The following is a 14,496-nucleotide window of genomic DNA, read 5'->3' on the forward strand; positions in this document are numbered from 1 at the left end:
ATGAATAATTAATAATAAATTAACGTTAATTCAATAATAATTAATAATAATTAATAAATTAACTAAGTAATTAATAAGTGAATTAATAATTAATAATAATTAAATCAATAATGATAATAATTAATAATAATTAATAGGGAATTAATTAATACTAATTAATTAATTAATAATTAAATAATTAATTAATTAATAATAATTAAACTTAATTAATTAATAACATTAATAATAACTAATAATTAAATTAATTTAATTCATAATTGAATTAACTTAATTGAATTTAAATAATTAACTAATTCAATTAATAAATTCAATAATTAATTAATAATTAATAATTAATTAATAATGAAGAATTAATAATTAATTAATTAATTAATAATTAATTAATCAATTAATAATTAATTAATAATTAAATAATTAGTAATTAATTAATAATTAACTTAAAAATAATTTCAATCAATTAATTCAATAATTGAATAATTCTTGAATAATTAAGTAATTCTTGAATAACATTATTAATTAATTAATTAATCGTAATGAATTAATAAGTAATAATTATTAATTAATAATTAATTAATTAATTAATTAATTAATAATAAATTAATCCAAATTAAGCTTAATTAACTTAATAAGTAATTAATAATTAATAATAATAATTAATGAATTAATAAGTGAATTAATTAATAATTAAGTCAAGTTAATTAACTAATTAATTAATTAATTAATAGTTAATAATTAATCAATAATAATTTTTTTAATAATTAACTAATAAAGTTTTAATAATTACTAATAAATTCAATCAAATTTAATAATAATTAATAATTTAATAATAATTAAGTAATTAATAATAATTAATAGTTAAATACTAATTAAATTAATTAATTAATAATTAAATAATTAAGTTAATAATAATTAATAATTAAAATAACTTAATAATTAAAACTAATTAAAAATAACTTAAAAATAATTAAAAATTAATTAAAAAATTAAAATTAATTAAGTTAATTAACGAATGAATTAATGGAAATTAATAACCTTAAGTTAATATGTTAATCAATGAATTAAATTAATTAATTAATTAATTAACTTAATTAATTAAGAATTAATTAATAATTTAATAATTAAGTAAATAAGTTAATAATTAATAATTAATTAATACTTAATAATTTAATTAATAAGTAATTAACTAATTAATAATTAATTCTTAATTAATAAGAGTTAATTAATTAATTAATAATTAATTAAATAATTAAGTAACTTAATTAACTTAACGTAATAATTAATTAATTAATTAATAATTTAAATTTAAAAAAAAAAAAGTTTAATTAATAATTAATACTCATTAAGCGAAAATTAATTAATCAATTAATAATTAATAATGTAATTAAATAATTAATTAATTAATTAATAAGTAATTAAATGAATGAATTAATGAATAAAAAATTTTTAAAAATAATTAACTTAATAATTACGTAATTCAATTAATAATTAATAATTAAATAATAAGTTTAATAATTAACGTAATAATTAATTAATTAATAAGTAATTAAGTAACTGAATAATTAAAAAAAATTCATAATTAATTAATAATTAATAATTGAATGTAATTAAATTAATTAATTAAATAATTAATTAATTAAATAATTAATAAATTAATTAAAGTAATTAATAATTAATTAATTAAATTAATAAAAGTTAAAATGAATAATAATTAATTAAAATTAATAATAAATTATAATTAATAATAATTAATAATTAAAATAATAAATTTAATAATTAATAATAACTTAATAATTGAATAATTAATTAATCAGTACTTAATTGAATTAATAATTAATAATTAAAATTAATTAATTAATAATAATTAATGAAATTAATGAATAAGTAATTAATTAATTAATAAGTAAGTAATTAATAATTAATTAATTAATAATTAATTAATTAACTGAAATAATTAATTAATTAATGGAATAATTAATTAATTAATAATCAATTAATTAATTAATGAATAATTTTAATAATTAATTAATAGTTATTAATAAATTCATTAAGTTAATTGAATGTTAATAATTAATTAACTTAATAAATAATTGAATAAGTTAATAAATAAGTTAATAATTAATAATGGAATTTAATAATTAATAATAAGTTAACTAATTAAGGTAATTAATAATAATTATAAGTAATTAATTAATTAATTAATTAATTAATAACTAATTAATTAATTCAATAATTTAATTAATTAATAATCCTTAATAATTTAATAAGGTAATTAATAATTAATAATTGTAATAATTTGAATAATTAATGAATAAGGTTAATAATTAATTAATCAATTAATAATTAATTAATAATTAATAATTAAGTAACTAATTAATAAATTAAATTGAATAAATTAAATAATAATAATAAATTAATAATTAATTAATAATTAATTAATTAATTCAATAAGTAATTAATAATTAAATCAATTAATTCAATAACTTAATTAATTATTAATAATTAATTAAATTAATAATAATTAATTAAATTAATTTAATAATTAATTAATTAATTTAATAAATTAATAATTAATAATTAAATTAATAATTCATTAATTAATTAATCCCTTAATTAATTAATTAATTCAATTTAATAATTAATTGATTAATAATTAATTATTATTAATTAATTAACGATTAATTAATTCATTAATCATTAACAATAATAAATAATAATTAATAATTCAAATAATAATTAATAATTAATAATAAGTTAATAAACTTAATTAATAATTAATAAAATTCAAATTAATTAAATTCAATAATAATTGAATAATTACTTGAATAATTAATAATTAAATTAATAATTAATAATAATTAATAATCATTTAATAATAATTAATACTTAATTAATTAATAATAATTAACTTAATAATTGAATAATACTTACTTAATTAAAAAGTTAATTTAATAATTAATAATTCCTTAACTAATTAATTAATAACTAATTAATAATAATTAATTAATAATTAATTAACTTATAATAATTTAAGTAATTAATAGAATAATTAATTAAATTAATAATCCTTACTTAATAATTAATAAATGAATTAATAAATTAATAATTAATTAATAAGTTAATAATTAATTAAATAATTAATAATTAATTAAAAATAATTAATAATTGAATTAATAATTAATAATTAATTAATAATTAAGGTAATTTAAGTTAATAACTTAATAATTAATTAATAATTAATAATAATTAATAATTAATTTAAGTAATTCATAATTAAATAATTAAGTTAAATTAATTAATTAATAATTAAATTAATTAATTAATCAATTAATTAATTAATTAATAATTACTAATTAATAATCAATTTAATAATTAATAATTAATTAATAATTAATATTAACTAATTCAATTAATTAATTAATAATTAATAATTAATTCAATAATTAAATTAATTAATTAATAATTAATAATTCATTAATAATTAATTATGATTAATTATTAATTAATAATAATAATTAATTAATAATAATTAATGAATTAATTAATTTAATAATAATTCCAATCAATTGAATAACTTACTAACTCTTAATAATTAATTAATTAATTAATTAATAATAATTAATAAATTAATAATAATTAACTAAATTTAACAATAATTAATAATAAGTTAATAATTACTAATTTAACTTAATTAATAAAGTTTTCATTAAATGAATTAAGTAATTAATAATTAATAAATTATTAAGTAATTAATTAATAATAAATTAATAAATTAATTAAATAATAAATTCAATAATCATAAATAATAATAATTAACAAATTAAATAATTAATAATTAATTAATAATTAATTAATAATTAATCAATTAATTAATTAATTAATTAATTATTAAAATGTTTAATGAATTATTAATTAATTCAATTAATTAATAATTCAATAATTAATTCAATGAACTTAATTAATAATAAATAATCAATTAAAATTAATAATTAAATAATAAATAATGAAATAATTAACTAAATTAAAATAATTAATAAAAATAATTAAACCATTAAGTAATTAATAATTAATTAATTAATAATAATTAATTAATTAATTAATGAATAATTAATTAATTAATTAATAATAATTTAATAATTAAGTAATAATAAATTAATTAATTTAATAATTAATTAATTGTAATTAAATTAATAACTTCAATAAGTAATTAATAATTGAATAAATTAATTAATAATTAAATTCTAATTAACTTAAATAATTAAATTAATAATCAATAATAATTTAATGAATGAAATTAATAATTAAGCATTAATTAATTAATAATTAATTAATGTAATAATAATTAATTAATAATTAATAATTAATTAATAATTAACTAATAAATTTTAATAATTTAAGTAATAAAATTAATAAAATTAATAATTAATTAATAATTAATAATAATTAATAATTAATAATTAATAATAATTAAATTAATTAATAATTAATAATTAATTAATTAATAATAATTAATAAAATAATTTAATAACTTAATAATTAAGTTAATAATTAAATAATAATTAACTTAAATTAAATAACGAATTAATTAATTAATAATAAATTCTATTAACGTAATAATTAATTAATTAAGTCTAATTAATTAATTAATTAATTCATAATAATTAATAATTAACTAATTAATTCAAGTAATTAATTAAATAATTAATTAATTAATAATTAATAATAATTAATAATTAAATAATAATTAATAATTAATTAATAATAATTAATTAATAATTAATAATAAATTAATAATAATTAATTAACTAATTAAATTAATAATTAATTAATAAATTAATTAAGTAATTAATTAAATTAATTGTTAATAACTAATTAATAATTAATAATTGAATTAATAATTAAATAATTAAATAAAATAATTAATTAATTGAATTAATTAATCATCAAATAATTAATTAACTAATTAATTAACTAAAATCAATTAATAATAATTAATAATAATTAATAATAATTAATAATAATTGAATTAATTAAAGTTAATAATAAATTAATTAACTTAAGTTAAAGTTAATAATAATTAACTAATTAAATTACATTAATAACTAATTAATAATTAATTAATAATTAATTAACTTAATTAATAAGTAATTAATTAATTAAATAATAATTAATTAATTCTAAGTAATTAATAGTTTAATAATAATTAATTAATTAATAAATTAATAATAATTCATAATTAAGTAATAAATTAAATAATTAATTAATAAATTAAGTACTAATTAATAAATTAATTAATCATTAATAATTAATAATAAAATTAATAATTAATTAATTAATAATAAATTAATTAACTTAATTGAATTAAGTTAATAAAATTAATAATTAATTAATTAAATTCAATAATTAATTAATAATTAATAATTAACTTAAAATTAATTTAATTAAGTAATTTAATTAATTAATTAATAATTCAATTAACTAAAGTTGAATAATGAAGTGTACTAATTAAAATTAATTAATTAATTAATTAAGTTATTAATAATTAATTAATTATTAAATAATTAATAAATTAGTTAATAATTAATTAATTAATTAATTAATAATAAATTAATAATAATTAATCTAAAAATAATAATTAATTAATAATTAATAATAAATTAATTAATTAATTAATAATACTAATAATTAATAATTAATTAATTAATGCTTAATAATTCCAAATAATTAATTAATTAATAATTAATAATTAATAATTTAATCACTTCAATAAATTAATAATTAATCAATTAATAAGTAATTAAATTAAATTAATTAATAATTAATAAAAATAATAATTAATAATTAATAATAAATTAATAATTAATAAATTAATTAATAATTAATTAATTAATTAATAATTAAGAATTAAGTAATTAAACTTAGTTAATTAACTAATTAATTAATTAATTAATAACTTAATTATTAATTAATAATTAATTAATAATTAATTAATTAAATTAATACTTTAATTAATTAATTAATAATTAATTAATCAATTAAATTTAATTAACTAATAATTTAATTAATAATAATTTCTAATTAATAACTAAATTAGTAATAAAATAATCAAATTAAGTTAATAATTAATTTAATAATGAATTACTTAATTAATAATAATTTAAATTAATTAATAATTAATTAATTAATTAATAATTTAATTAATTAATTAATAATTAATTAATTAATTAATAATTAATTAATTAATTAATTAATAATTAATAATTTAAATAATTAACTTAATTAATTAAATAATTAAGTAATTAATTAATTAATAATTAATTAATTAATAATTAATTAATTAATTAAATAATTTAATTAATAACTTAATAATAATTAATCCAATTAATAATAAGTTAATAATTAACTAACTAATTTAATAACTTAATAATAATTAATAATTAATAAAATTAATTAATTAATTAATAATTAATTAATTAATTAACTAATTTGAATAATTAAACTTAATAATTAAATTCCTTAATAATTGGAATAATTAATTAATAAGTTAATAAATTTAATTAAATAATTAATAATTAATTAATAATTAATAATTAATTAATAATTAATAATGTTAATAATTAATAAGTAATAATTAATAATAATTAATAATAATTTTAATAATAATTTGTAATAATTAATAATAATTAACTAATTAAGTAATAATTAACTTAATAACTAATTAAATTAATTAATAAGTTAATAATCAATTAATTAAGTAACTAATTAATAATAACTTAATTAATCAATAATTAAATAATAATTAAATAATTAATTAATAATTAATAATTCAATTAATTGAATTAATAATTAAAGTTTTTTTTTTAAAAATAAATTAAAATTTTTTTAAAATTAAAAAAAATTTTTTAAAAAAAAAATAATTAATAAATTAATAATTAATAAATAATTAAATAATTAATTCTAATTAATTAATAATAATTAAATTCAATAATTTAAATTACTAAATTAATAAAATTAAAATTAATAATTAATTAAAATTAAGTAATTAAATAATTCAATTAATAATAATTAATTAATAATAATTAATAATAATTAATTAATAATAATTGTAAAATAACTTAATTAATAATAATGAATTAATAATTTAATTAATAATTAATAATTAATAAATATAATTAATTGAATTAATTAAATTAAATAATTAATTAAGTTAATTAATAATAATTAATTAATTAATAATTAATAATAATTAATTAATTAAATTAAATAATTAATAATTAATAATTAATAATTAATCTTAATAATTAATAATTAATAAGTTAATAATTAATAATTCAATAATTAATAATAATTAATAATTAATAATTAATTAATAATTAATTAATTAAATTAATAATTAATAATTAATTAATAATTCCTAATAATTAATAAGTTAATAACTTGAATTAATAATTAATAATTAACTTGAATAATCAAAATAACTTTAATAATTAATTAATAATTAATAACTTAATTAATAATTAATAATAAATTAATAATTAAATTAATAAATTTAATAATAATTAAGTAATTAATTAAAATAATTAAATTAATAAATTAACTTAATTAATAAACTTAATTTAATTTAATAACTTAATAAGAATTAATAATTTCAATTAATCAATTAAGTAATAAGTTAACTAATTAATTAAAATTAATAATAACTTAATAATTAAGTAATAATGTTAATGAATGAATTTAAAATTAATTAAGTAATAATTAATTAATTTTAATTAATAATTAATAATTAATTAATTATAATTAATTCAATAATTGAATAATCTTAGTAATTAATAATTAACATTAATTAACTTAATCAATTAACTTAATTAATTAATTAATTAATAATTAAATTAATTAATTAATAATTACTTAATAATTTAATAATAATAACTTAATAATAATAATCAATAATAATAATAAATAATAAATAACCTAATAATAATAATAACTTAATAATAACTAATAGGGAGATAGAAAGACAGATAGGTTGTTCCATTTGTTACTATGGGAATTGTTCCTACAATCGTAACTATTTTCTATTGGTTTGGTTTCGTTTGTGGTCGAATGCAAGGAAGCCCCTTTGACACATTCATTGCGTCAGTTTGTGGCAGCCCAAATGTAGCTAGCTATTGTGCTCATGCGAACAACTTCAGTCGAAAGCACCTCAATTAGAGAACCTTATTGCAAAGAAAAATCACTTGGAAACCATAGGAAAATCTTCTGTATTAGAATCATAAAGCAAAAGCAATGCAAAAACTGTGTGTATGGAACTGAAACAATCGTGGTGTTGTAATCCTATCCTGAGCTCTTTCTGTTCCAGTGTCTTAATTTGATGTTTCAAAGAGCATTAATAATAATAATAATAATGTTAATAATAGTAATAATAATAATCTGGAAACCCCAGAGGCTGAAGTAGCTTCAGGACTCATGCAGAAGAATGTGTTCCTAGAAACAGCACACATAGTGAGAAAGTGATGGACTCCTAAGGAGGCAGGATGCAACCTCCCGGAACCCCACACTATGAATACCGCCCAGTCGAATTGGAGGACTGTGATACCCAAAAATAAATAGATAAATAATGAATAAATAAATAATAATAATAATAATAATAATAATAATAATAATAATAATAATAATAATAATAATAATAATAATAATAATAATAATAATAATAATAATAATGTTTTCCGTGTTTTAATCCAAGTACTTGACTGAGTTTTCTGATCCCGAATATCATGATTTTAACATTGAATTTAATTTACGTCATCCCTGCTTTTTTTTTTTTATTTACTCACTGCCTACCGACATTACAGGATGTTCTGCTCAACGAAGCGCTGTATCCATTCCGTAACATGAGTCTGGGCAGCGCCTACGTCAGGGTTGTGAACGCGACCAGAGTCAACGTGACCCAGGGCTTCCTGAGGGAGCTGATGCAGTCGCCCTCCATCGCTTTGGACATCTGGGGAGCTGGTACCCTCGTGCTCGACTCCATGCCCGACCCGGAAACCGACAAGTTCAAGAAATTCAAGACCTTCGTTGGTAATGCATTTGAGAGTTTATTGTTTTTGAAATTCAAAACCTTCGTTGGTAATGCATGTGAGAGTTTATTGTTTCTGAAATTCAAGACCTTCGTTGGTAATGCATGTGAGAGTTTATTGTTTCTGAAATTCAAGACTTTCGTTGGTAATGCATGTGAGAGTTTATTGTTTTTGAAAGCGATGTCTGCGTGTTTACAAGCCGTCAAAAAATGACTGCATGAGTTGGTAATACATAAAGGTAAAACGCCCTTTTAAAACACTCTGGTTTAAAACTAAGGACTATATTTCGCTGGACTAACTTCCGCCCTTATCAAGCAATGATAAGGGTGGAAGTTAGTCCATCGAAATATAGTCCTTAGCTTCAAACCAGATTGTTTTAATGGGCCTTTTATACTTGAGATGTCTCCTATTTTAACAGAAGAATATATATATATATATATATATATATATATATATATATATATATATATATATATATACAGGGGGTCCTCGAGTTACGACGTTGATCCGTTCTTACGATGCGTCGTAACACGATTTTCAGCGTAAGTCGGAACATTGAAAAAATACCACATGATTTAATGTAAATACCTATCAATAACAACGAGAGAACAATTCCTTACCTTTATTAGTTTGATTGGCTTGCACACTGGAGAGGAAGCTGCGGTGCTGGAGAGACTGGGGGAGGTTAGTGAAGAGAAAAAGAACCTCCAGAAGTTGCTGGAGATGCTGAGGCAGATGATTCTTGAGGTGAGGCAGAACATACTAGTACTGGAGATGCTGAGGCAGGTGATTCTTGAGGTGAGGCAGAACATACTACTGGAGATGTTGGGGCAAGGTGAGTCTTTAGGTGAGGCAGAACCTACAGAAGGTGCTGGAGATACTGGGGCAGGTGAGTCTGGGTTAGCAGAACATTCAGAAGGTGCTGGAGATTGTGGGGCAGGCGAGTCTGGATTAGCAGAGGCAGCTGAGGTAGAGGGTACAGGATCTCCTGCAGGCCTCTCTACCTTCTTAAAATACTGCTCCAGGTTAGTCTGAACAGAGAGCGACCTCTTTTCATCCAAGATCTCCTTGTAACACTGCATCAAATCCATGACGCCTCTGGAAACCCTAGTGAACCTGTCCAAGTTGGGATCCTGAGCCTCAAAAGTTGACAACGCTTGCTGCAACTCTGCAAAACCTCTTATCAAGTCCTGCCTTGTGAAAGCCTTAGGCTCTGGGGTGGGTGCTTCTTCTTCTTCCTCTATTATCTGCTTCTCCAGTTGTATCAGGTCCTCAGCAGATAACTCCTCGCCATGAGACTCCAGCAGCTCTGTAACATCATCAACCTCCATCTCCAAATTGATTTCCTTACTCAGGGCAACAACGTTCTTGACAACTAGCTGAACTGTGTCCTCAAACCCATGGAAATCATTCACAAATTGAGGACAAATTTTCTTCCAGACACCATTCATGTTTGTTTGCTTAACCTCCTCCCAGGAATTAGCAATGTTCTTTACAGCATCAAGGATGTTGTAGGATTTCCAAAAGTCCTTCAGAGTCAAGTCCTTCTTGGTTTCAGTTGCCTGTAAAGCCATAGCAATTGTCCTTCGTAGGTAGTAGGCCTTGAACGAAGCAATCACTCCTTGGTCCATAGGCTGTAAAAGGGCCGTGGTATTAGGTGGAAGGTAAACCACCTTGACATTAGGGTTGAAGTCTCCCAGCTGGGCAGGGTGTCCAGGGCATTGTCCAGCACTAGCAACACCTTAAAGGGGATACCCTTGGAGGCGCAATACCGCTCCACACTTGGAACAAAATGGTTTACGAACCAGTCCTCAAACACTGCAAGTGTCACCCATGCCTTCTTGTTGGACTTCCAAATTACTGGTAGTTGACCCTTCCAAATGGCCTTGAGTGCCCTTGGATTTTCAGCCTGATACACCAACAAGGGCTTCAGTTTGAAGTCGCCAGCAGCATTACCCCCAAGAAGTAAAGTTAGCCTCTCCTTGCTGGCTTTATGACCGGGTGCTGACTTCTCCTCCTTGGCGATGTAAGTGCGGTTAGGCATACGTTTCCAAAACAAACCTGTCTCGTCTACGTTAAACACTTGCTGAGCAGAATAACCCCCCTCCTTAATTATCTCAGACAACGCTTTAGGAAATTCACTCGCTGCTTTCTCATCCCCACTAGCAGCTTCACCTTGCAATTTAAGGTTATGGTAATTGGCCCGAGCCTTAAATCGCATAAACCAACCCCTACTAGCCACAAACTCTTCACTTTCACTTCCCTCCCCCTTTTCTTTTTTCAACGCTTCAAACAATCTTTTCGCCTTCTCCTGAATCACCATAAGGCTGACTGGGATACGCCGTTGATTTTGGTCTTCCAACCAAAGCACCAATAACCTTTCCATTTCAATTATTAGACCACTACGCTGCTTAGTTATCACTGTCGCTTTCATAGGAGCAGATCCTTTCACATGTTCAACGATGCGCTCTTTATCTTTGATAATGGTAGCAACGGTCGAACGGCTAAGGCCAAGCGAGCGACCAATGTTTGTTGGCGTTTCTCCCTTCTCAGATCGCTTTATAATGTCCACTTTAATTTCCATGGTGATGGCCTTTCTTTTCTTCGATGCACTACCATCAGAAGAGTCCGCCTTGCGCTTGGGAGCCATAACAAAGAGCAAAAAGTTACAAAAACGATACAACACGAGGGAGAGAGAGGCAGTGTAAACAACCAAAATGGCGTATGGGCGAGGAATGAGCGTAGCGAAGCGACGCCGTCCTCTCCCCCACAAAGCGTATTCTTCCGCCGTGCGCCCGGAACTAGTTCGCGTTTGTTTACGTTGCTTACGACGCTAAACCGCGTAAGACGGAACGATGCAAAATATTATTTTTATATATGGGGCGCGTTCGTAACCACGAAACATCGTAAGTCGAGACCAGCGTAACCCGAGGACTTACTGTATATATATATATATATATATATATATATATATATATATATATGTTATATTGTATCGGTACGCCCACGTCAGACACTAAGTAGTTAATATGTCTGCAGCCTATTTATTGACATTGATTTCCTTCTTTCATTTTGAGAGAGAGAGAGAGAGAGAGAGAGAGAGAGAGAGAGAACTTGATTTAGTTTAGGAGCCTAAGACGATTTTAAACTGATCTTCTATTATGTGACCTCTTTATATGTAATGGAACATTTACTTTCTTCATCACTGGTTCAAAGATTTTGAGGCGTCAAGTTTGAAGATAAATAATGACGTTCTAGATCTAGAAGATATTAATTTATGTTTTTTTTTTCTCAGATGCTTCACGTACGACTTTATCCTTTAACGTTCTTATTCAGTCCTTACAGTTTTCTATCCTATTCGACTGTCTTTGTTTACCTTTTCTTACAGCTCTGATGAAGCAGGGAGCTAGATGTTTATAGATATAATCTTTTATTTTCACTTCATTGTCCCCACCACCTAAACATGCGTCTGATATCTGTCGTCAGTGATGCTCTTAAAGTCTACGGGGATAAAAAGGTATTGACTCTTTGGAACATATATAGGGTGTCCATAAAGTCCCAGTACCGTTACAAGTATCTATTGGCCAAAATGGTACTAGAACTTTATGGACACCCTGTATCTGTATAATTCAGGTTATGCTCTTAGAAACGATATCAACCCGCATCTACTATGAGAGCTGACTGGTCAATTTGTAATGCGTGGATAAGTATGAATTTTTTCACATGCAACGTGAGACTTTTTGTATGACTGCAAATACTATATAACAAGTATCTTTTCATATGTAATTCACCATACCTTGGGGATAACTTACACCAAGGGGGAATTTCTTCGTGTGATCTAAGGCTTTGTAATGACGGGCGTATTTGCAATAAACAAAGAATTTTCAGGTATACAATCAAAATAGTTTTAGACCACTTTCCTTTTGCTGTAGACTATGCTTTCAAACTAACTGTTGTACACGTAACTGGTGATTAAAAACAGAAGGATGGTAAATACAATCTTGGGAATCTCAGTGTGGAATCACTGTATGTTTTCACTCACAAACAACATTCAGAAAATCTTGACAGTATTTAAACCAAAGTGGTAAAGACATATTCATAGCTGGCAGACTTTGTAGAAACACACAAACAACATTCAGAAAATCTTGACAGTATTTAAACTAAAGTTGTAATGAAACTTTCATAGCTGGCAGAATTGTAAAAAAGCTTCATGGGCGTCTAGTGTAAATTTCAATATAATACCTCGGACTCCAACTTTAAAAAACGGCTGATTCATCGGACCATTTTATTTACATCTTTAAAATAGGTTGACGTTCCATTGTTATCAGGTGCACAGAAAAATAAATAAATCTATCTTTGCATCTACAGGAGTGGGTATTAGCGACTGTTATGTGCCGGAAGTGCCCAAATATTTCCTTCGTAACAGGACGCGAGGTGGACTGAGGATCAAGAAGAGTCGAGTTGGCAACTTTCGTTCAGGTGTTCTGCATAACATGGAAGAGGTTCGTTAATATGCAAAGTTTCTTCAGACTTAAATCTTTATCACCAACGCTTTTTTGAAATACATTCATAAATACGTTAAAATTCGTCTTTTGCTGCTCTATTATGTAGCTCAATATTGGTTGAAAGCACACGGTAGTAATCAAGGCGTGATCTGACCTCCAGCTTACTCGGTCTTCGTCATTAATACTCATATCTTAGTGCTACATACTAACAACAAGGATCTAATAAAAAGGACACAAATTAAAGTTCATATATTCTCAGTTATGAGTGGACACGCAAAATAATTGAACAGAAACATAGCCTAAATTCAGTACACCAAATAAATTAAAACGTACACAAATTTACGGTCAAACAGAGCCTTGTTTCACCTACGAAAATTAAAATAAATGCACTATATTTTATTAGAAATAATTTTTCTGTGCTGTTTAACATGCACATTATTCATTTTTTTTTTTACATTTTCATTCTAATAAATAAATCATCAATATCCTATCCTAAAATTCCTGTATCTTTAACTCAACGCGAAACACCTTTTTCAGACCTTTTTTGGCTCTTCCATAGGCCTTTGTGTATCTACATGTATACAGCTTGTTTGAATTGCGTTAAGATTATAACGCGAGAGTTATTGTTCCTTATTACTTTTGCAGATGAGATATTTGGTTTTTGAGGATTCAGTCATACACTCCTTCGAAGGCCCAGTCGCTACAGAAGGATTTGTCACCCTCAGCAAGAGACAACTCCACGCCTGGACAGGACTTGTTATATCGAATACCACAATTGATGTCATCGGCTCCGGCACTTTCAATCTCACACATAAGGTCGGTTGGAGAGAAAAGTGTCGGTGTAATGTTTATTTCTTTTTCAAAACATGCTGACTTCATGAATCTGAAATAGGAGAATTACGATGCCATGTAACTAA

The 14,496-nt window shown here is 21.0% G+C and overlaps 1 protein-coding gene across 1 annotated transcript in view; it reads left to right on the forward strand.

The window, feature by feature from the left end:
- The window catches only part of LOC135202212 (uncharacterized), a 103,297-nt gene that overhangs the window by 5,357 nt on the left and 83,444 nt on the right, over positions 1-14,496 (forward strand). The window contains exons 2-4 of the mRNA XM_064231468.1: positions 8,850-9,075; positions 13,443-13,576; positions 14,225-14,395. Of these exons, the coding sequence (XP_064087538.1) occupies positions 8,850-9,075; positions 13,443-13,576; positions 14,225-14,395 (531 nt within the window). The remainder of the gene's footprint in view (positions 1-8,849; positions 9,076-13,442; positions 13,577-14,224; positions 14,396-14,496) is intronic.

The sequence above is a fragment of the Macrobrachium nipponense genome, chromosome 30 (genome assembly GCF_015104395.2).
Source record: "Macrobrachium nipponense isolate FS-2020 chromosome 30, ASM1510439v2, whole genome shotgun sequence".
Taxonomy (NCBI): domain Eukaryota; kingdom Metazoa; phylum Arthropoda; class Malacostraca; order Decapoda; family Palaemonidae; genus Macrobrachium; species Macrobrachium nipponense.